The 23,762-nt window shown below is 45.1% G+C and overlaps 2 protein-coding genes across 23 annotated transcripts in view; both read right to left on the reverse strand.

Moving 5' to 3' along the window:
- Nucleotides 1-4,283, reverse strand: part of DNM2 (dynamin 2) — a 79,775-nt gene extending 75,492 nt beyond the window's left edge. For 20 of the 21 annotated variants that reach the window (XM_074338180.1, XM_019744863.2, XM_019744854.2 and 17 more), the window contains exon 1: nt 3,908-4,283. In XM_074338180.1, the coding sequence (XP_074194281.1) occupies nt 3,908-4,068 (161 nt within the window). In that variant the 5' untranslated portion in view covers nt 4,069-4,283. The remainder of the gene's footprint in view (nt 1-3,907) is intronic. The other variant, XM_074338181.1, reaches the window with a different exon arrangement.
- Nucleotides 4,284-6,413: 2,130 nt separating this feature from the next.
- Nucleotides 6,414-14,869, reverse strand: QTRT1 (queuine tRNA-ribosyltransferase catalytic subunit 1). Of its 2 annotated transcripts, none has more exons than XM_019744845.2 (10): nt 14,594-14,869; nt 14,288-14,356; nt 14,054-14,192; nt 8,475-8,553; nt 8,260-8,375; nt 7,467-7,566; nt 7,110-7,185; nt 6,888-6,997; nt 6,714-6,801; nt 6,414-6,628 (listed from the first exon to the last, which is right to left on the reverse strand). In XM_019744845.2, exons 1-10 carry the CDS (start codon nt 14,834-14,836, stop codon nt 6,476-6,478), a joined length of 1,173 nt encoding a protein of 390 aa, XP_019600404.1. In that variant the 5' UTR covers nt 14,837-14,869; the 3' UTR covers nt 6,414-6,475. The 2 variants fall into 2 exon arrangements, with proteins under 2 accessions (XP_019600404.1, XP_019600403.1); XM_019744844.2 differs by having other exon boundaries at nt 7,428-7,566.
- Between the last annotated feature and the right edge of the window lie 8,893 nt (nt 14,870-23,762).

Consider the following 23,762-nt stretch of genomic DNA (forward strand, 5'->3'; position numbering starts at 1 on the left):
CCCAAAAGGTAGTAAGGACACCCCCCACAGCTGTCCCTCAGCTCAGAGCCCTCCCCGTGGCCTACACCCCCCTACACTGACCAGAACACCTCCCTAACGTCATCTCCTCCTCTGTACTAGCCTCCAGGCACACTCCACCTCAGCACCTCCGTACTGGCTGTTCCCACAGCCTCAGATGCTCTTCCAGCAGATCTCCACTGGTGGCTCTTCCTTCACCTCCTTAAGTCCCTGTTCAAATGTCCCCTTCTCATGGAGGCCTTCCCTAACCCCTCCCCCATTTAAAACTGTAAACCTTCCCCCACCCCCCTTCACGTGCTCTCCTTAATCCTGCTCTTTTTTCCCCATAAGTTATCACCTTCTACCCTGTTTCTTCTTTATCTGGCCCCTGCGGCAAAGCCAGCTCCCCCAGAGCAGGAGTTACGGTTATCTTGCTCAGGGCTACGTCTACAGCCCCAGAACAGGGCAAGAAACACATTTCAATGAATGAATGAAAAATGCAGAGCGTTTTAGACACCCTCTCAAGCACTCTAAATGGTCTCATTTAATCCTCACTCCACCCTCAATGTGGGGCACCCGGTGCGTGACATTATCTGCCCTAAGAGGTGAAACACACCTAACAAGGATGCCTGAATGGGGCCTATGAGTAGATATTGTTAACAGCTCCATTTCCTAGCTGGGGAAACTGAGGCTCAGAGAGGAAAAACGTACAGGCCTCAGGAGTTGGAGGCCTCAACTCTGGCCTCCTCCAGCTCTTTTACCAAGGAAAAATTTCCCAAGCCCCCTCTTACCAGCTCCTGAGGCTAAATCACAAGGGTGAAGGTATCTGCTGGTGCAGAGCAGGACAAGCCAAGGGCCAGGAGGCAAATGTGAAATGGGCCTGGGCAAGCACTAGGGAGCGGCGGAGACTGGCAGCTCAAGTGGCTGGCCAGTCCTAGTCTGACCAGGCAGCCAGCGGCTGCTGCTTCTGAGATCCAGGCAGCGCGTGCCAAGTGAGACATAGGAACAGGCGGCCAGAAAACACTGATTGTAACAGCAGCAACCATGGGTACACAGGTACAGCCAAACACAGTGGAGCTGGGCCTCGGGACGAGAGCCTATGCCCTACGCTACTAAGCTCTAAAGATCTCTCGGTGTTTGTTAGCACTGCAGAAATCTGGATTTTTATGCAAAATCTAACTTTTAAATATTGACAGCTAATTAAAAACAAAACATTTTAAACACCGTGCAGGTGAAACAAAAGACCCAGATTTAGGCCCCGGGGGCCACTGATATGCAATCCCCATACAGGACTAAGTTAACTGGGTCATTCCCACTCCAACCACATTCTTAGAAAATCCACGAGGAGGAGGCAATGAAATGGAGCAACCTGTGCTGACCCCCAGGCACATACCTTGGACCCTCTCTTGTCTGTTCCTCGAAATCAGTGGGGCATCCACTGTACTGGTTCACAATAAGAAGAACAAAACAACAGTTTGACCAAATGCCCAGAAAGAAGTAGGGAGTGGAATTCAAAGTGAAGTCCATCTGCCATCCCCTTGGATCAGGGCTTTGTAGCTGAGTGGCCTTCCCCACATTCCAGAAATAATAAGAAATTTGTTCTGCTGGAACACACCTACCCAGAGAGGCCTTTTGACAACTTTGGTTCTCAGGCCCCAAATTAATGCTCTTAATGAAGGATGTCGCATTGCGGGTTTAGGGGAGGAGGTTGCTACAAAAGCCAGCTCAGTAGTAGTTGGCAGTCACCAGAAGCCAGCGTGGATGGGAGAGAAAGGCAAAGGGCAGAGGGACAGAAGAAAGGTGGAGAGAGAAGAGAGACTCTCCCCCTCAAAGCCCCCAATTCCTCACTTAACAGGCTCAAGCAAAAGTGCTCAGCTCTCTAAGCCTCAGTTTCCTGCTCTGTAAAATGGGATCATAGCAGTACCAACCTCATAAGGCTTAAATGAAGTTGTGTGAAACTTGAGACCACTTTAACTTTGATTAGCTTTTGTTGTCAATATGAGAGGAACCAGCACAGTGAATAATGGCCATATAGACCTACTGTGTGCCAGGTACTATGCTAAATAAGCACTTTCAACACACTTTGTCACTGCATCCTTCCAACAGTCTTGAGGGACCATCACCCCATTTTTAGGAGGGGGAAACAAGGCTCAAAGAGGTCAAAAACCTGTGCAAAGTCAAAGGCAACTAAAATGGACAAAGCTTTGCAGATGTCCACCAGAAGCCTGGACAGACAGAGAGGCCCACAACCCAGGCCGAGCTGACCCCACACCTTTCTGTCACAGTGGACAGAGGGCAAAGTGCCAGAGACAAAGCAGCAAAGGAGGAAATTCATGCCAGTGGGAACAAAACCCCAGGCCTCCGGGAAGGCAGAGACCGGGCCGCATGTTTAGCTGGGCTCCAGTGAGCACCAAACTGGTGGCCTCGGGCAAATGGCAGGGCCTTTCTGAGCCTGCCTGCTCATCTCTAAGGTGGGGATAACAACCTCCACCCCACTTGCTCATAAAGGAACTCAAGACTCTGAACCAAGAAAGAACTCAGCCTGGTTGCCTACTGGATGAACATTACTCTTTCACACTGATAACAGGAACAGTAATCATGACAATGACTATGACGTTATCATTTGACAGCCAGTCACAAATGGAGTCCTTCCCAGAATGGAAACGTGGCCGCCCATCTGGGAAGCGGAAGAGCAAGAGGCAGAAGAAGGGAGAGGGGAGAATCAACCGCCCTCAATGGCCACAGGACCACTTCTCTATGTTAGCTTCCTGAATCCCCGAAATAGCACAGAGAGTGAAATCTGCCCACTGAAAAGATGGGCAAACTGAGGCTTCTCAGGGCTGTCCTGGGAAGACCTTATCCCAGCTCTTACCACGGAGGCCTGATCAGACAAGAAGTCCCTTCCCAGGCTTCAAGAGGGCCCCCCATTTGCAGGCTTTAGCTTGGTGTCTGGCCCCTGTGTTCCGGGGTCCTGGAACACCCTGTCATGGGCCAGGAAAGAATCCTGGAGAAAATTCGCCCCAGAGTCCTAATTCCAACTGACAAAGGAGTAGTTCAAGTCTCATCCTTCAACTCCCTTCTCTTCTCTAAATTCCTATCACCCCCTACCACAGAGGGTGGGCCAGACAGGGGCTGTTAAGGGCACTGATGGGCAGACTAGACGGACAGACACTAGGACAGAGGAACTAAAGGATCCACTTGGAAGAGAGGAGCCAGTGTTTGCCAGAGACCAAACTGAAGAGTCAGGCCAGGAAAGCCAGACAACAGGCTCCCCTAGGTCCAGACAGCCAGTCAGATAGCAGAGGCCAACTGGGGTAACCCAACAGAAGGATGGCTAAGTGTTAAAGTCTTTCAGGGGCACGGATGGGCGGCCAGACTACACTGGTCATCCTGGACAGCGAGCCAGACAGCAGGGGGCTGCCCTGCAGAACTGGACAGATGGACAACCAAATGGTGGTGGCAGGCAGGTCTACCCAGGACAGAGAGACAGCTAACCAGACGGCAGGGACTGCTCCAGATAAATGAGCAGCCAGCCAGACCGCAGGGGTCGGCCCAAAACATATCTAGGTTTTGGACAGAGAAGAGAGACCTATCCGTGACCCACAGGCAACCAGATGGTAGAATTCACCCACTAAAAGTGGGGACCAGAGTCGGCAGCGGTCCACTGCAGCTCCTGGCCCACCCCCTGACCCCCAGCCGGTCAGACCCTCCTTGGGCCTGCGCCGACTCCCCAGCCTTTGCAGGGAGCCCTACACTCAGGGCGTCCAACAGGACCCGCCTCCCAGTCCCGGTCCCCACCGCAGGCACGCAAGCGCCGCAGTTACGCCGGCGGCGCAGGGCGCGCCATTCCCGGTCCGCCCTCCGCGCCCTAGGCCGCCGCCCGCCCGCGGTCGCCGCCGCGCTCGCTCACCGGCCTACGAAGTTCTCCAGCACCGAGCTCTTGCCGGCGCTCTGGCCGCCCACCACGGCGATCTGCGGAAGGTCCAGGTGGCAGCTTTGGCCGATGGAGCTAAAGGCGTCCTGCAGCTTGTTGACCAGCGGGATCAGCTCTTCCATCCCGCGGTTGCCCATGGCGCCGGCAGCCCCTGCCCGAGCGCCCAGCGCTCCCCGTCCGCCCCCGGCCCTCAACGACGCGGCCCCGCGGCGTCCGCGGCCGTTGCTCCCTGCCCGCCCGGACCTCGGCGCGACGCCCGGTCCGGCTCGGCCTCACGGTCGCCACTTCATCCGGTTCTCAGCCGACACCCGACCCGAGCGACCTCCCGCCCGGGCCTCGGGGCTGCGCCCAAAGCCCGCGCGCCACGCTCAATTGGCCGGCCAAGCTGCCACTTGTGAGCACGAACCAATGAAAGTGAGGCACGGACTTAAGGCTGAGTGAGCCTTCCCCCTGGGGACCGCCTCGCGGGCTCATTGGATGTTAGAACTGTCGCTGTTATGCGAAAGCCAATAGAGACGGGTACCGAGATGTCAAGGCCGGTAGGTGGTGTTTCGGCAAAAGGCATGTTGGCTCCGCCTGCTAGAGGGAGGCATGAAAATCTGCCAGTTTTATTGGCAAGAAGATCCTCCAGTCAACAACGCTGGCCAATGATGTTAGGGATCGATCCTTTAGACCTGGGTTTGTCATTTGACGCTACCTACTTCTCTAAAAATTTCCCATTGGCTTATATAAATATCACTCCATTCCATTAGCCAACAAACCGAAAGAGGGCGGACTTTAACCTCCGAATCTTAACTCTGATTGAGAACTGTACCTGTCAATCAACAATATCCCGTTCTTACTCGTATTCTGTATGTATGTCTATTAAGTTTTCTGGAGCAGAGGCTAAGGCCCATCGAACCCTCCGAAGGGCGACACTTATTGGTGGAAATCGGTGGTGATCAGCACTTGAGGGTTTCCTGGCTCTAAAGAAAACTACCAGTCCCAGAATACATCTCGGCCCGGGGCTTGCAAACCACCTCTCTGCGCGGGGTTCCAGGGCGCTTCGAAGGTGGGAGTTCAGCGATGCTAATGGTTCCTAAGGAGAGGCAGTCTAGCTCTGCATTGTCGTCTCCCACTCTCATTCCTATATAAAGTCACACCTCCACGCCTTTGCGAATGCTGTATCCTCTCCTCGGATTACCTTCCGCTCACACCCGTCTAGATGAGACTAACGCATCCAACGTTGTTCCCCGGCCTCTTTAACTTCGCGTCATGATCTTTTTAAGTACCTATTGAAACTCAGCGGATCTTCTGTCCATGAAAAGACATGTTAAGAAGTGATTTGATCCTCCTGGGCATAGATGGATCAGAGAGAAACTGAGGACTTCGGAGAATGCAGAAGAGCCCAGTAGGGAGTCAGGAGCTATGGAGGTGGGAAAATGCACTGGAGAGGAGGATGGCAGAGCGGCCTATACTATATGACTGCTTCAAGACCCAAACTTCAGGTCTCAGAGAGATGGGCAAAAGGAGACCAACAAGATTTGGCACTGCAGCCTTGGCTAGAATAGCAAAATAACCTGGAAACACTCTTAACTGCCCATCCATGGAGCTAGTTAAATAAATACTGTGCAGCAGCTATAAATAAGATGAGGAACTCCTCATGTACTGACATGTAAACAATTTGAAAAATACTAAGGGGGAAAAAAGCAAGGTAAAGAACTGTATAAAGGATACCAACATTCATGAAAATATGTACACATGGAAAATTTCTGGAATACACAAACTGATCAAAATAGTTGCATTTTTATGTTATTTGAATGGTGGATCCTACGTATGTATTACTTTTTCAATTTAAAACCCCTTATCTTCTAAAAGCACCAACTCTGTAATTGACCATATCTGGGTTACATGCTGGGCCTGTTTATTTGCTGGGTGATAAAGACCAAGTGACTTGATTCCCCTAAACCTGTTTCTTCATCTGTAAAATGAGGAACATAGCTATTCATGCAACATAAAGTTGCAAAAATAAAATACACATAACAACCATTTAGAACAAGGTCAGGCACAGTGTAAGCACTTGCTAGATCACACCTATTGTCATTATCACTGTGTTTTCTGACAAGATTAAGCCACATGTTGGAAGAGACAAGGCTAAGGGCATGAGCTCTGTAGCCAGGCTGCTACTTCCTCAGTGGTGACCTTGGGCAAGCTACTTCCCCTCCCTGGGCCTGCTTCCTCACCTGTAAAAAGTGGGAGGACAAGAGTGCCCACCCCTAGAGTGGCTGGGGGGCCTGGGCAACGGGAAAAGGAATGCAGCTCTCACTTTGGGGCACTCCCTACATACTGGGCTGTGCCAAGTGGTTTCCAGATACCAGCTGTTACTATGGTTATTAGTTACTACTATCAAAGGGAAGCAAGGGACATCAGACGCGATGACACTCAGACCAGGAATGGGACCAATACAGGCCACCGGCCCAAGAAGGCACAGACACACTCTGAGTTACAATAAAAAACCAAATCCTTCAATACCTTCCAGCCCCTCCCCCTGTCCCCCAAGCCGGGTCAGCTCAGTGTGATTCCCACAGAGGCCAGGGCTTCAGTGGCCCAGGTGGGACAGAGGGTGGGGTCCCCATACATGGTGCCCATGAAGTCCCGCACGAAGTCGGGAAAGCGTTTCTCCACGATGCTGGCGCGCACCGCTCCCATCAGCTGCAACTATGGGGTGGAAGTGTCAGTGTCAGCCGCCTGCCCTGAAGACCCCGCCCCCACCCTGCCTCGCCCACCCAAGCCACAGGCCCACCTGGTAGGCAATGTTGTGAACAGTGAGGTGGTGCAGGGCGGCAGTGTTGTCGCTATGGAGTAGCGCGTGCAGGAAGGCCCGGCTGTGCCTGGGGACAGGAGGTCAGGGCTCAGCAGTGTAGGGTCCTGCCTCCTCCACAACTTCCCCCCGGCCCCAGATCCCATCCTCTCCTACTTCTGGCAGGTGGGACAGGAACACTCGGGGTCTATGGGGCGGAAGTCCTTCTGAAAATGCTTCTTCTTCAACTGCAGGTTCCCGGTGGGCACCAGGGCAGAGCCAAAGCGCTGGGAGAGGAGAGGGGGGAGGGAAGGCAGGTCAACCATGTTTTCACCCTCTGTCCCCCACACCCACTTTAGCACCCCCCCAGGTTCCTGCCTCTACTGCCCAGAGCCTCACCGCTGTCCGCGTGGGGAAAACGCAGTCGAACATGTCGCATCCAAGAGCCACGCAGACCACCAGATCAGTGGCATAGCTGGGGGTGGGGCCATGGGGGGAGACGAGCACAGTACCTCAAGCCCTGGTCACATACCCAGGTCCTCCTCCCGACCCTCAGACTCCCCCTGGACTGAGACCCTCAGAACCACCCCCAGCAGAGGGCCATGTCGTCCTTAGTCCCCTCCCAGGCAGGTCTGTCTTTCCCCCCATACCACTGGGCAGGGGGTGCCCAGAAATCCACTTCCTAAAGGGGGGCTCTCTGCCCCCTTTTGGACATACCCAACCCCCATCAGGTATCGGGGCTTGTCCTTAGGCAACCTCGAAGTGCTCAGCGCCACCATCCTCCAGAACTGGCCCTTGCTCTCACCCCCACTCAGGCCCCCGATGGCGAAGCCCGGCACGTTCCTCTTGGTCATCTCTGGGGGTACAGGGCAAGGTGAGGGGTGGCCAGACAAAAGGAAATACTGCTCCTCTTCTTCCTCCTCTGTGTCCCCATCTCTGCCTCTCCTTCATCTCCATAGCCTTGTGTAGTCCTGTCACCCTTCCTCTGGGCACCCACTCCAGCCTCCTCATGGGCCTGTGCTTCCTGTCCTACTGGGACTTTTCTATGGTTCCCCATCGGTTCCTATCACACTCCTACTCAACAGCCCTCCATGGTTCCCCAGGCCCTCAGTGTATCAATTAATGCTGTAGAGTCTAGAGCTCAAGGCCTGGGCCCAAATCCTAGCTCTGCAACATCTGACCTGTCTGGCTTGGGTTGAGTGACTTAACAGTTCTATGCCTCAGTTTTCCGGTCTGTAACCTCAGGAACGTGGTAGCTCCCACCTTACAGGATGGTTATGAAAAGTCAGTGGATCAGAACTTAATCAGATCCATGATCAGAACGTGGCATAGTGTCTGGTAAACACACCAAAATTGATGACTATTGGAATTACTATTATTCTGCAAACATTCTACTCCATTCTGCCTCGGCCTTTGCTTCAGCTGTTCCTTTTGCTTGGAGTGCCGTTTCACCCATTAACAACCACTGTCTGAGCACCATCGCATGTCAGGCCCTTGTGGGGCCCCCAGCGATGTGACAAGCTCTGTTCCTGCCAGCACATGGCTCTACCTTCCAGGCAGGTGGCCCGGAGATCCGCATCTAGCCCACCCTGGATGATGGCGAAGAGATTTTGCTTGTCCGGCCGCCGATGGGCTGCAATGCAACGGTCCAGCCAGCGGATTGATCTGCAAAAGGACCAGTTAGCAATTTGGACCTGGTGAAGTGGTAGGGAGACAAGGCTAGTGCGCGCGCGCGCGCGCGCGCGCGCGCACACACACACACACCTGTACATGGCCTCCTCTACACGTGGCCCCGTCACAGTGCTACTGACCACGTCGTCTAGCTGCATGATGATGTCCGAACCTGAGGGGTGAGAATGGGGCACTATCACTAGGAAAGCTCCCACCTCCTGTTGGGGACAGACTGGACCCCAGAAGTCCCTCCTTGGGTCTTGCTGACTTCCACATAACCCCCTAATCTGTTTATACAACAGCCAGAGGGAGCTTTCAAAATACATATCTGCTCTTGCCTCCCCCAGCACATAGAATAAAATCCCACTTCTGCAAATTTACCCTTCAAGAACAAAACATTGTGCGTACAAAGTGATTCATCGTGGTGTGGCAAACATAGCAAGATGGAAACCCAAGTGTCCATCAACAGGGGTCTCGTTAAACAAACCATGGTCCATCCCTTGACATCCCTGTACCTTCTTCACGGTTCCAAAATACAGACACTTCTCAAAATAAAAGACTTTTTCTAATGTTTATGGCACATTCATTTGGTAGCAAAACCCAAGATGGTTATAAACCCTTTCAAAAATCCAATTTAGTATGAAGATTCAAAAAGCGTTAATCCAGGGGCTGCTGGTTGGCTCAGTTAGTTAGAGCACCGTGTTCTTAACAACAAGGTTGCCAGCTCTATCTCCACATGGGCCACTGTGAGCTGCGCCCTCCACAACTAGATTAAAACAACTTCTTGACTTGGAGCTGATTGGTCCTGGAAAAACACACTTAAAATGAATTTTAAAAAGTGAAAAGAAAAAAAGTGTTAATCCAATGAAAGTGAAGTGAATGGTATACCGTATGATACAGCAATTCCACATTTGGATATATACCCAAAAGAATTAAAAGCATGGTCTTGAAGAGATACTTATACTCCCATGTTCATAGCATTATTCACAACAGCCAAAAAGTGGAAGCAACCCAAGTGTCCATCAACAGATGAACAGATAAACAAAATGTGATGTAGACATAAAACGGAATGTTATGCAGCCTTGAAAAGGAAGGAAATTCTGACACCTGCTACAACATGGATGAAACTTGAGGCCATTATGTTAAGTGAAATAAGCCAGTCACTAAAGGACAAATACTATATGATTCTATTTATATGAGGTCCCTAAAGTAGTTAAATTCTTAGAGGAGAAGGGTAGCTGCCAGGGACAGGGGGAGGGAAAGGAATGGGGAGTTATTGTATAATGGGGACAGAGCTTTAGTTTTGCAATGAAAAGGGTTCTGGGGAAGGATGGTGGTGATGACTGTACAACATGTGAATTTGCTTAACGCCACTGAACTGGACACTTAAAAATGGTTAATGGTAAATTTTATATTATATGTGTTTTACCACAATTGGAAAAAAAAAAAGTGACATGTAATACCACAGGATACTGCCCCACTGAGATGCTGTGTAATAAATGGTACGTACCCTCTATTATCTTTCTAAAATTTGAAAATTCTGACACCAATCCGGCCCTGAGAATTTCAGATTAGGGATTGTATACTTTTATATTATATGTTAGAAAAGCTCAAGGAAATATTGCCAATACGTATCATTATAGAAATTATCACAGTACGCCACATTAGCCAAAGATGGGGCTATTTGACAATCAGTAAAGAATGATCCAATTGCAGTGGACTGAGATGCATTAAATACATTTAAACCCATGAGTTCATGGTGATCCTAGAAAACTAAACATTAGTTTGTCCCTGCTAGAGATGCTAAGTAATCAATCCATAAAAACTAGTAAATAAGGGAAAAGAATGAATCCCACATTTCTTACATAAAATGAACTACTTGGTCTCCCAGGAGTAGGTGAGAGACAGTTCTCTTTACAGAAGTAATATGGATAATAAATGAAAAAAGAATGACAGAATTAGAACATCACCATTTTGCATCTCCTAATGGTATAATGGTGCCAGGCAAGAAGCATGGATGATTCATTGGGAGAGAAGGGCAGACATTAGGCGCCCCTTGATGGAAATATAAGCAGTGAAGTCTTGCCAAAAGGAAGAACTTAAATTTGGCTGGAACCTCTAGATCCATGTGCCAACCTACAGGAAATCTAGGAGGCAGCGAAAAACTGTTAATCGACACCATGGGAAAGTGATCAGCACAAATCAGACTGTGTGAAACACTACAGGCAAAGAAACCAGCCTTCAAGAAGCCAATTGCAAAAAAAAGAAGAAACTATATACTATGTAATATACATAATATATGAAAGAGCTTTATGAGACCTTTCAAACAATTGTAGTATCTGCACATTATTTAGAGCCTGAAGTAAACAGATTACAGACAGAAAAATATATCATTTATGAAACAACTGGAACTTGGAACACTGGCCAGATATATGATGATGTCAATTAATTGTGAATTGTTTTTAGGTAGGATGATGGTATTGTGGTTATGTTTTTTAAAAATCCAACTCCTATGTTTTAAAGATACAAATTTAAATACTTATAGATGAAATGATAGGATGTCTGGGATTTGGTTTGATATATTACAGATGATCTACGATTAACTGGCTAGAAAAAAAAATGGGGTGGCTAGATGGCTCAGTTGGTTACAATGCAAGCTCTGAACAACAGGGTTGCCAGTTGTATTCCCACATGGGCGAGTGACCTGCGCCCTCCACAACTAGATGGAAGGACAATGACTTGGAGCTGATGAGCCCTGGAGAAATACACTGTTCCCCAACATTCCCCAATAAAATTTAAAAAAGAAAAAGGAAAGCCTTTAAAAAAAAAAAAAAGCTAGAAAAAAAAGACCAAAGCCAAAAAAAATTTAATTAATTAAAAAATAAACAGGAGATGTAAGATGGCAATTATTTTAAATCAATGAAGCATAACTGTTCAATGGTATATTATTTGACTATAAAGAGGAATAAAGTACTGATCACACTATCATATGATGAACCTCAAAAACATTATACTAAGTAAAAGAAGCCATTCACAAAAGACCACACATTGTATGATTTCATTTACAGGAAATGTCTAGAATATGCAAATCTATACAGACAGAAAGTAGATTAATTAGGGCTTGGGGAAGGAGGAAAGAGGAGTGATTGATAATGGGTATGGGATCTCTTTTTGGGGTAATAAAAATGCTCTGAAATTAGATTGTGGTAATGGTTGTATAATTCTGTGAATATACTAAAAACCACTCGAGTGTACATTTTAAATGAATGAATTATATGTTCATCATATCTCAATAAAGTTGTTTAAAAAAAAAGAAAAGAAACAAAACAGAACACAAAGGGAGAAAATAAACCAACCAGAAGTTGGGTTTTTTGGGGTTTTTTTTAAGGAGGGCGCAGCTTACAGTGGCCCATGCAGGGATCGAACTGGCGACCTTGGTGCTACCGGCACCATACTCTAACTAACTGAGCTAACCGGCCACCCCCAGAAGTTGGTTTTTGGAAAAAATCAACAAACTCAAAATCAATAAACCTCTAGTAAACTGAAAAAGAAAAAAAGAAATTAGGTGGTAGCCGGTTAGCTCAGTCGTTTGGAGCATGGTACTTCACCAAGGTTGCTGGTTGGATCCCCACGTGGGCCACTGTGAGCTGTGCCCTCCTTAAAATAAATAAATAAATAAATAAATAAATAAATAAATAAATAAATAAATAAATAAGAAATCACAAGTTGCCAATATCAAGGATGAAAAAGGAGACATCACTACAGACCCTATGACATTAAAAGGATAATAAGAGAATATCATACATTTTATGCCAAGAAAGTTGAAATAAAGTTCAATGGCCAAATTCCTTGAAAAATCCAACTTACCAAATCTGATCTAAGACGAAACACAAAATCTGAACAACCTTATCACCATGTTAAATAAAGTGAATTAATCATCAAAAAACTTTCTACAACAAAACTGCAGGCCCAGGGGACTTTACAGGAAAATTTTATGAAACATTTAACATAATGGCCGTGACCTGGTGATTGTTGAAACTGGGTGACAGGTGGATGAGGTTGTGTCTGTTTCAGGATATACTTGAATTTAATAAAAGAAAAGCAAGTTACAGAAGAAGACTGTGCCATAAATAACATGTTCTCATAATGAGAAAAATTAGAATAGAATTGAACTTGCTTGTATTTACATAAACTCTAGAAGAATGTATAAGAAACTAGAAATACTGGTGGTCTGTGGGAGTGACAGAGATGAATGGAGGACAGTCATGGGAAGGGCACTGTACACATTTTTGTCTAGAAATGTATACAAAATGTATTCTTGTTCAATTGTTTTTTTAAGGACAAATCAAAACTCACAAGGCCCTCAGGACATACCCGAGTCACCTCCTTGTCCTCACCTCCCACTCTCCCCATTTCCTCATTCTGCTCCAGCCAGACAGGCCTCCTGACTTTTCTTCCAACATGCCAGTCTTGGTCCTACCTCAGGTCCTTTGCACTGGCTGCTTCCTCTTTCCAGAACATATTTTCCCCTTTGGACACCTAGTTTATTCTTCCTCATCCACTGAGCCTGCAGACTGAATCATGTCCAATAGTTCTGTGTACTTGGCCTTCATGGTCATAGTTCCAAATTTATACGTGTCTTTTAGAAATTTTTAAATAACTTATTTGAAAAAATTATACATACACGATTCCAAATGTTCGAAGTACCCCCAAATTTTAAAAACTATAACAGGATATTCAGTGAAAAGTCTCTTGCTCACCAAGAAAGGAATTACAAAGGGGTACAAGTAAACTTTTAGGGGTGATGGATATATTCTCTATTTTGATTGTGGTGAACGTTTCACAGGTGGATACATAAGTCAAAACCTATCAGAGAGCACATCTTAAATATGCACAGTTGACTGCAAGTTCATTATACCCCAAGTTAAAAAAAGGAAAAAAAATTAAATGTGCCCACCCGTCTACCAGCTCCCCATTTCCTGTCCCCCAGGGAATCTATATTAGTTTCTTATGTTTCTTTCCATAGATATTGTATGCAAATAAAAGCAAGTCATATATGTAGGTTTTTTCCACACAAATAGAAACATACAATGCACTCTATCTGTACTGTTTTAGTCCCTTTTCTAGTTGTGACGTTCTCACCAATGCTTGTCTCCCTTGTGGATGTAAGTTCCATGAATAATGTTAACACCCAGCACTATGATTATGAGTAGATGCCAAAGAATTTATGGAGGAACTTAAAAGCACCATCTGGTTAGAAGATGGGAAAGTTTGAACCTGTTTCTTTAGCACTTTACAAGATTGAGAAAATGTTAATTGTCCTTATCAAGGAACTCGGGAATATTGTTGGAGATGGGAGGGGCCTAAAGCCTTACCAATCACCTCTTGTTGAATCCATTATTTCAACATATCTTTGCTCAATTAATTTGCAATTTGAGTAATAATAGCAATAGGGTAATAATAATAAAAGTTACTACATGTCAAGCACTGTGCTAAGAGATTTACCAACATCACATGAATCTTGTGAGCTTATCCGCTTTTAAGTTGGCTCAAATGAAGCTCAGGGAAGGGGAGTGATTAGCCCACAGCCACGCAGCACGTAAGGGGCTGGGCCCGCCGTACCTCTATCCCCGAAAGGCAGGGAAAGGGGCCGCTCCCCGGAGTCTGCTCACCCAGCGCGTTTTGGATCTCCACGGACCTCTCCGGGCTCAGAAGGGTCTCGTCGCCGTCGTAGGGGGAGTGGAAGCGGACGCCCTCCTCCGTCACCTCTGACAGGGACACTAGGGACACCATCTGGAAACCGCCGCTATCCTGGGGGAAACCCCACCGCAAGGCAGTCAGGAGAGGGGTTGGGGAGCTCCACCTCGGAGGAGCGCTTTCGCATTCCGGCCCCGATCCCACCTCACCGTCAGCAGATTGTGGGGCCAATTCATGAAGCCGTGGAGACCGTGCGCTTTCTGGATCAGCTCGGGGCCCTGGGTTGGAAGGGAGGGTCAGGTTAGGGGTGAGCGCGACCCTGAGAGCTCCTGTGCGGGAACAGGGATAGCCAACTTCGGTCCCCGCCGTTTTCTCGCGCCCAGCACAAGGCCTGGGCCACCGGGAGCGCTCAATAAGCGTTTGTCGACTGACTTTTGGAGGAGTGCCCGGGTCTAGGAAATGCACTAGGGCTCCCCAAGCACCGCCACCTCCCGGGACAGGCAGAGCCCACCCACCGGCCTCAGACCCAGATGGTAGGTGTTGCCCAGGCAGATGCGGCAGCCCAGCGCGTCTAGCTGCTCCGCTGTGATGCCCTTCATGGTGGCCTGTGTGCCCACTGGCATGAACACTGGAGTGGCCACCGGTCCGTGCGGCAGCCGCAGCTCTCCTGCCCGAGCCCTAGAGAGGCTGCACTCCGCCACCAGACGGAAGATCCGCGGGGCCGACTCAAGTGAAGTCGGGCTCGCTGCCGCCGCCATCTTGCCTGCCAGAACCACGTGGGCAGAATTCTGGGCGGCGCCATATTGTCTAATGCCACGTGACGTGTGATGCGTCACAAATCTTGGGAGAGCGTCAGGGGGACCATGGCAACAACTACGGTCGTTTGCTAGTCCTATCTGGGTTGCCAGTTCTCTCCCACCCGCAGAGCACTGTTGCGTATCAAAAATTGTCTTGTGATCACTTTGTAAGTTATATAATTGTCTAATCACTATGTTGTACACCTGAAACTAATATAATATTGTATGTCAATTGTAATTGAAAAATAAAAATTTTAAATTGTCTTGAGTTCGAGTCCCATTCTTGCCACTTCCTCGCTCTACAATCAAAGCTTCTCTAAGCCATAATTTTCTCCTCTATAAAATGGGGCGAATAATAGCATCGTGGTATAAGGACATTGTGAAGATTGAATTAGGAGGATGGATGTGTATATAGATCATTACACGTTGCCTGGCACAGGCTTTTGTCTGTCCTGTTCATTGCTTTGTCCCAAGAGCTTAGAATAGGACCTAGCACATAGTACCTGTTCAATCAACAGTAGCTTATTCAATGAAGCAGGAATCCCAGATTTACAGAAGGGGAGGCTGAGGTCCTGAACCTGGCCATATCTATTCAATCAATGTACACCTACATATACATCCCCACTAATGCCAACCTCCATGCTGCACAGGGATGAGAGGCTGGGTCACGGATTTGTTAAGCACTGACTGTGTTCCACTAATAATAATATAAAAAATACGTAACACTGATCGTTGTTGGAAACGGAGCTGATAGTTATCCTGGCCAGCAGAGTGCGCCATTGCCCAGAGTCCTTCCTCTCAGGACCACTGGCCTAACGGCTGATCTGAGCAAGATTCTGACCTTCAGGAGCCTTGGGTTAATGATGACAGTTTCTCAGGGTGGTGGAGAGTCTCACGGGACTACATCTGGAAAACACCTTCCCCCCCAGGAGGCCCACCTCAGGGCCTTTGCATTGCCATTGTCTGCATCACTTTTCTGATTTTTCCCATGGCTGGATCATATTTCACCATTAGTTGCTCCTAACTCCCCCAATCTTAACAACCGTTCATTCTCCATAACTCTGTATCACATAGCTTTTTAAAACTTCTATACACTGACAATGCCCCAAATTTTATTCCTCTCTTCTGAACTCCCATCTCCTAACAGATGCCTCCTTGACATCTCCATGGGTGTCTATAGGTATCCAAACTCTACATGTTGCAGAGCTCCTGATTGTTGCCCATCCCAAGCTTACCTCCCAAGCTACACCCTTCCATCTTTCCCTTTTCAATAATAGCAACTCAATCTTTCCAGGAGCTCAGACAGAAACTTAGGGATACTCCTTGACCTCTCACTGTTTCTCACACCCCACATCTGATTTATCAGCAAATCCTGGCTGTGCTTTCAAAATCTAGAGAGAATCAACCACTTCACACTCCCCTCCATAGCTCTTTCCCTGGTCCAGATACCAACAGCTCTTGCTGGGATTATTGCAGTCGTCTCCTCACTGTTTTCGTTTCTGTTACTCCTTACACCTGAAGGCATTTTAAAACAAATGTTTTCAACATTTCAGTATTATGCATAATATGATGTCTATTGCAGGTTTTTTGAAGATGCACCATATTAAGTAAAGAAAGGGCCTGTCGATTCCTAGTTCACTCACAGATTTTTATCATAAATAAAATTTTATTGTACACTTTTCCATAGAGAGATAACCATATAATTTGTCTCATTCAATTTAAAATGCCTGATGACAAGTTTTCTTTTCTAAGTTATTAATAGATGTTATTTCCTTTTCTGAGATAAATCCAACTTGATCATGGTATCTTTTTCTATATTTTGGCATTTTATTTAGAATTTTTGCATCTCTGTTATAAATTATATTGGTCTATAATTTTCCTTGCTTGTAGTTGTCTTTGCCTGAGTCTGGTGTTCAAATTATGATAATCTCATCAAATAAACTAAGGCGTTTTCCTTACTCTTCCTATTTTCAGGAAGAAATTCTGCAAGATTGGAATTATCTGTTCCTTGAATGTTTTATTGACTTCACCTGTAAATCCTTCTGGTTATGTATGTTATTTTCCTTATAGGAATATTTTAAACTACTGATTTAAGTTTTCTAATGATTAAAAAGGACTATTCAGGTGTTCTATTTCTTCTCAAGTCAATTCAGGTAAGTAGAGTTTTTCTAAGAATTTGTTCATTTCATTTAAGTTGTCTAATTTGTTGGCCTACAACTGCTCCTAAAGTCCTCACATTATTATATCCCCTCTTTGTGGATTTCAAATGCAGAGATTTGAGTTATTTATAGTCCTTGAATGATGGCACTTTATGAGAATGATCCATGTAAGGGCTCTCTCTCCCTCCTTTCTTTTCTTTAATCCTTATCTCCACAGCCTATGGATTTCTGTACATCTTTTTATTTGATATTAAAATAACTACTACAGTTTCCTTTATGTTATGGTAACCCTGAAATATTTTTGTACATCCCGTGACTTTGAAATTTTCTGTCTTGTTTAAGATGTGTCTTTAGAAAACAACAAAGAACTGGATTTTGTACTTTTTAACTATTCCAATAATCTTTGCATTTTACTGACAAGTTTACTCTATTTACATTTATAATGGTTACTGGTATGTTTGTATCTGATAGTATCTTTTACAGACTTTCTACTTGTGTAGCATCTGTGTGTTCTTTCATTTGCTTTTTCTCTCCCATCTCTCTTGCCTTTTCTGAATTGATCAAAACAAAATTTCCCCTTTATCAATTTATTTTTTCCTCTTATTTTACTGGAACTTATATGCTCTGTCTTTTTTTGTGGACTTGCTAGCCATATTAAATGGCATACTTAACAAATTAAAGATTACCCAGTACCTCTACCATATCCCAGTCAACATAAGGCCTCTAGACACTTTAATTCAGATCTTCAAAGTCTTATTTGTCCAGTGTTTGATATCTTGATTGGGTTTTCTGCCCACAAATTAGGTGTTGTTGTTGCTGTTGCTGTTTTACACAATCAGTGCAATATACAGCAATATCTTTGTAACTTCTACTCACTGAGACGTTGAATCTCAGATGAATTTCTGTTTGTCTGCAGAACATCTTTGAGACTTCTTTCAGTAATAAGAACCCTGTATTGATAGACTAAATTTTGTTTACAGAAAAATACATTTATTTTGCCCCGATTCTTGACAGATAATTTCACTGGGTATAAAATGCTAAATTGATAATTATTTTCTCAGCACATTGAACATATTCCACTTGTGGCTTCCATTATCACTATTAAGAAGTAGAATCACAATCTACGTATAATTTATTATCTGTTTTTGTCTTTCTAGTTTCTTTAAAAAATCATTTCTTTTTCATTGCCAGTTTGCAATTTCACAGGATGTGTCTAATTGTGGATTTCTTTTAATTTACCCTGTTTTGGATTCCCTGAATTTCTCCTATCTGATGATTGGAGTCTTTCCTTAATTTTGGAAAATTGTCAGTTATTTTCTCTTTGAAGAATTGCACTTCCTGGAACTTAACCTCAGCACAGGTAGCTGAGGGCAGGATGAGAAATTCTGACGTCTTGCTGCCCCTCCTGAGGAAAAAGCCCTCTGACTGGGGTCTGGGGGAGAGCAAACCCTATTGCACCAGTCTGGAGTGGAGTTTCCATTTCACTGAACTGGTAGAAGGCAGGTAGGAGATGTCAAACACCACAGACACTCACTGTTCTAACCAAATTTTCTTGTAGATTTTCTTGAATAGATGTTTCCTCATTTACTATATGCCATAGGACCATTTCCAGAAACTTTAAATAGTTGTTTTTTGAATAGTTTTTGCCAACTTGACTGGGGAGTGGATCTGTGAAGCTCCTTACATTAGCGTGCAAGAAATTGATTGCCTTTTAATACTTTTTGATGTTATTTCCCATTTAAAATGTTAAATACATTTGCAATGCATACATATATCAAATAATTATATTGTACACATAAAACTAGATACAATGTTATATGTTAATTATATCTCAAAATGGGGGGGGGGAATAAATCTCTTAGCAAATATGAAAAAAGGTTAAAAAGATAAATTTTATACTTTGTGGGCCGGCCCAGTGGCTCAGGCAGTTAGAGCTCCATGCTCCTAACTCCGAAGGCTGCCGGTTCGATTCCCACATGGTCCAGTAGGCTCTCAACCACAAGGTTGACGGTTCGATTCCTTGACTCCTGCAAGGAATGGTGGGCTGCACCCCCTGCAACTAGAAAACGGCAACTGGACCTGGAGCTGAGCTGCGCCCTCCACAACTAAGATTGAAAGGACAACAACTTGACTTGGAAAAAAAATCCTGGAAGTACACACTGTTCCCCAATAAAGTCCTGCTCCCCTTCCCCAATAAAATCTTTTAAAAAATATATACTTTGTATACCTTACATAGTACAAAATTTATATTAATAAATAAAAACACATGTACACTAACAAAAAAATTAAATATAAAGAAAAATTTTAAAACACAGGCATATGGGCAGCCGGTTGGCTCAGTTGGTTAGAGCGCAGTGCTCATAACACCCAGGTCACCTGTTCGATTCTCACATGGGCCAGTGAGGTGCGCCCTCCACAAATAGATTGAAATTAAAAAAAAAAACGACTTGACTTGGAGCTGATGTGTCCTGGAAAAAGCACACTGTTCCCAAATAAAAGTTTTAAAAAACAAATCACAGGAGTTTAACAAGCTTTACTTATGACTCAATTTTTTTTTTAATTTATTGGGGTGACAATTGGTAGTAAAATTGCATAGATTTCAGGTGTACAATTCTGTATTACATCATCTATAAATCCCATTGTGTGTTCATCACCCAGAGTCAGTTCTCCTTCCATATGACTCAATTTTAAGTAAATAGATTTATTCAAGGTTTTAAAATACATAATACATTACCACATGGTTTAAAAATACATGGATAAAATGTATACTGTGAATTATCTTTCCAACTCCTGTCTCCTGTCCAAATAGTTCTCACCTCTAATATTAAGTAATATTTAGTATTCATTCTTGTAACACTCATAGGCATGTTTATCATCATATACAAGCAAATATGTTGTTTTTTATTGTTGCTGTTGTTTTGTTTTCAACTGATTATATAGACCAATGGAGTTTTTTTCATTTTCTGGAAACTTTAATACTTTAATACTTTTTATAAACTTATGGAGTTTTTAAGTTGTCATTTTGCATCAGTCATGGATCATTGACTCATGGAATTGCCTGAACAATATTCCCAAAACATTATTACTTACTCCAATATAAGTTTCATAATAGTTTTTAAAAATTCAATAGCAAAAAGAGGAAGTATGGGAGAAATTTTGCTGGTCATCCCCCAACATTTATTACACTAATACAATTATATTTTACCACACCTAGTCCCTGTGACTTGCTTTATGTTTTTTACAATTGTGTTTCTAAGATTCATGCATGTTGTATTTAGTTGTGGTTCATTCATTTCTTTTGCAAATCAATGTACCATTATGTATTGGTATAAATACACCAAAGCATACCTATCCATTCTCCCATCAATGGACTTGTGGACACTTTAGCCTTTTTGTGTTGTTTGTTTTTGCCATTATAAACAGCGCTGTGAGAATTTGTGCACACATCTTGTTCTATTCCATGGCAAGAATCCTAGGAATGGAATTGCAGAAAACTAGACCAGGTAGATAGCCAACTTTACAAGGCAGAACCAACTACTTTTAAGTTAATTACACCAACTGATATCCACAAAAGCAGCATAGGAAAGCTCCCTTGTGTCACATCCTCTCAAACTCTTGTATTTTCAGAATTCTTAAATTTTGCCAATCAGGTGTGTGTGAAATGGCATTTCACTGGGGTTTCAATCTGCATTTCCATGAGTCCTACTGATATTGAACACCTTTTCAGATGTTGGAGCCATTTTATCAACATCTGTCATTACTCAACTTAGGTTATTTGGCAGCAGAAATCAACATGGCCGAGCTGCTGAGCACTTCATTTTTTAATTTAGTGTTTGTGTGTGTATATATATATATACACATATATATACACACACATATATATATACATATGTTTTTTTCCTTTCACATGAAACAAAAATACAAAATGGCAATTTTTAGAGGTTGTAACTACAAGAATCTTCATTGACCTATACTTTTATGTTTTACACATTTCTGCATTTGTAATATTTTAGTTTCAAATGTATAAAAAATTCAGAAAGTATAAAAGTCAAACTCATTTCCACCTCATCCCCTATTCACTTTCCATCTCAGCCTTTCCTAGTTATATGTTTGATTAGATTCTTGTGTCTTTCCAACCTTTCTTCATGCAAGCAGAAGCAAATACAAAGCTAAATACTTATATTTATCCTTTTATTTTTTCACAAAAATGGCCTTGCTAGTTACACTGATATGACGCACCTTGCTTTTTGTCTACACTTTGGAGACCGTCCTATTGTCAGTACATAGTCTCCTTTTTCTTTTTAACAGTTGCCTTGTAGCCCAAAGTAGGGGTAGACCATCACTCACTTATGGGGTCTCCTGTTGATTCTCACTTGAGTTTTGAGTAATCTTTTGCTTCTATAAACAAGGCTGCAATTAACAATCTTGTATTTAAGTAATTTCACTTGGCAGCAAGTATATCTTTAGGAACAACTTCCAGCAGTTGGATGACTGGGGTCAAAAAGTATATGGAAGTAGCCGTTTCCCCACAGCCTCTCCCTCACAATTTCACCTGTCCACTTGACAGAACTGTGGTAACTCCATGTCGTTTTAATGTGCATTTATTTTTCTTACTCCCACTGAGGATTGGCATCTATCCTTTACTCCCACCTTCTTGAAACACTGTCTTCCTGTAGCTTTTCTGGCCTCATTATCCTAATTTTAAAAAGTTTTTATTAAAATTCATCCAAATAAAAATAATATGATGATGATGATCACCAGCCAACACCGCCAATATTAATGGAGCAGGTGCCAATGTGTCAGGTGTCTGGTAAGCGCTACACTCTCATTGCCTCACTTGACCCTCACAGTACAATGAGGTGGGTATTATTTTTATCCCCACTTTATGAATGAGAAAACTGTGGCAGACACATTAACTGACTTGCTCATGGTCACATGACTAGTGACCAAGGAACAGGCATTGAAATCTCGTCCTGTGGAGCCCTGTGAAGTCATCCTCTTATACAACTTCTTTACCTGAAGGAGAGGCAGTGTTAGGGATTGCAGCACGGAGGAGTGGAAAGATTACAGCCAGAGAAACATGAGAAGGAGGATTCAAGCTCTGCCATTCAAAAGCCAGGTGATTGGTAAAGTGATCGTCACTCTCTGAATCTCAGTTTCTTCATCTTTAAATGGGGGCAGAGGGTCATTATGAAAGTAAGCAGGGATCGTCGCACAGTAAATGCCCAAATACACGCATGAATATACATGCGATAAATAATACGGAACACCTACTCTGTGTCAGGCACTGTTCTCACTGCTGGCAACATAGCAGTGAACAAGCACACAAAAATCCTTGCCCTGGAGGGGTGAACAATAAAAATTACTAAAACATACGTCTCAGGTAGTGAGGAGTGCTGGAGAATAAAGAGGGCAGGGAAGGAGAGGAGGAGTTAGAAGTGACTATTTTATGTAGGGTGGTCAGGATCAGACTCACTGAGGTGACATTTGAGTTAAGGCCTGAAGGAGGTGAGGGAGGGAGGAGCCATGATGGGAACTGAGAAAAAGCATTTCATGCAGTGGAAACAGTGAGAGCAAAGGCCCTGAGGTGGGATTTGTCTGGATGGTTTGCGGTGGAAAGGAGGTCAACGTAGCTGGAGAGAGTGAGGGAAGGAGCAGAAGATGAGGGTTGGGAGGTCAAACCACGAAATTTTGCGTTCGTCTGAGCTAGATGGGAGGGTAGGGTGGGATGTGGATTGAAGCGAGCTCTTTGTATCAGTTAAAGGTAAAGGGGGGGTGGCGGTGGAAGGGGGTGCGGCCGAGGTTCAGTGGCATCGACTTTAGGATTTTTGCGTCGCTCAGTAAGGTGGGCTGGGGGCATTAAGTCGGCCCTTGAGTACGCGTAGGGAGAGCGGTTTCAGCACGCTGGACAGCGCCCCGCACGTTGCCTGGAGACTCAGGGAAGCGGCCGCCTTGTGGGCTGAGCCTTCGAAGGCGTCCTATTGGAAGCGGCGCGCTGTGCGTGACAGAGGGCGGGGCCTGTAAAAGCGTTCTATTACAAGCGTTTGTTGACGACACAAAGACGCAGCGGGCGAAGTCAAGGGGCGAGGACTGCTGGGGGTGGAGTCTGTGAAACGCTTCTTTTCCGAGCGGGGCCTATAGATTGGGCACGGAAGAGCTGGGCGGGGTGGAGCGCATTGGCCTAGGGGCGAACAGCAGCTTTGAAAAGGGGGCTGTTTGCAGAAGTGGGGCCTCTGCCAACATCCGCGCCCCTCAGGTGGAGGCCTACGCATCACCCAAGGTGCGTGACCGGGATTAAGGATGCTCAGTAGAATCCCCCCGACCTCCTCTTCCCAAGGATCACTGCAGCTGCCCAGGGTAGACCCCCAAACTGGCCTTGAGAGGGTATTGAGGTCCTGGGACCCAGAAGGGCAAGAGCTGGATTTTTGAGCAGAATGGGGAATCCGGAAACCTCTGGAGAAGTGGGGGTTTCGAATACCTCTAACATTGAAGTGGGGGTCCTTACAACCCTGGGAGCCTGGGGTTTTTTGTTTTTGTTTTGGCTTTACCCATCCGAGGATGAGGGGGGCACTCCTGTGATATTTTCACACACACCCTTCGCCTCCTGGGTGTTAAGGGGCTGAGCTTAGGTGCCAGCTTCTTGGGATATACTGGGAAGACCACGTATCTAGGACTTAAAGACCCTTGGGTAATAACCTTTGTGGCCACTCCCTAGACATTTCAGCTAG

The sequence above is a fragment of the Rhinolophus sinicus genome, linkage group LG07, assembly GCF_036562045.2.
Source record: "Rhinolophus sinicus isolate RSC01 linkage group LG07, ASM3656204v1, whole genome shotgun sequence".
NCBI lineage: Eukaryota > Metazoa > Chordata > Mammalia > Chiroptera > Rhinolophidae > Rhinolophus > Rhinolophus sinicus.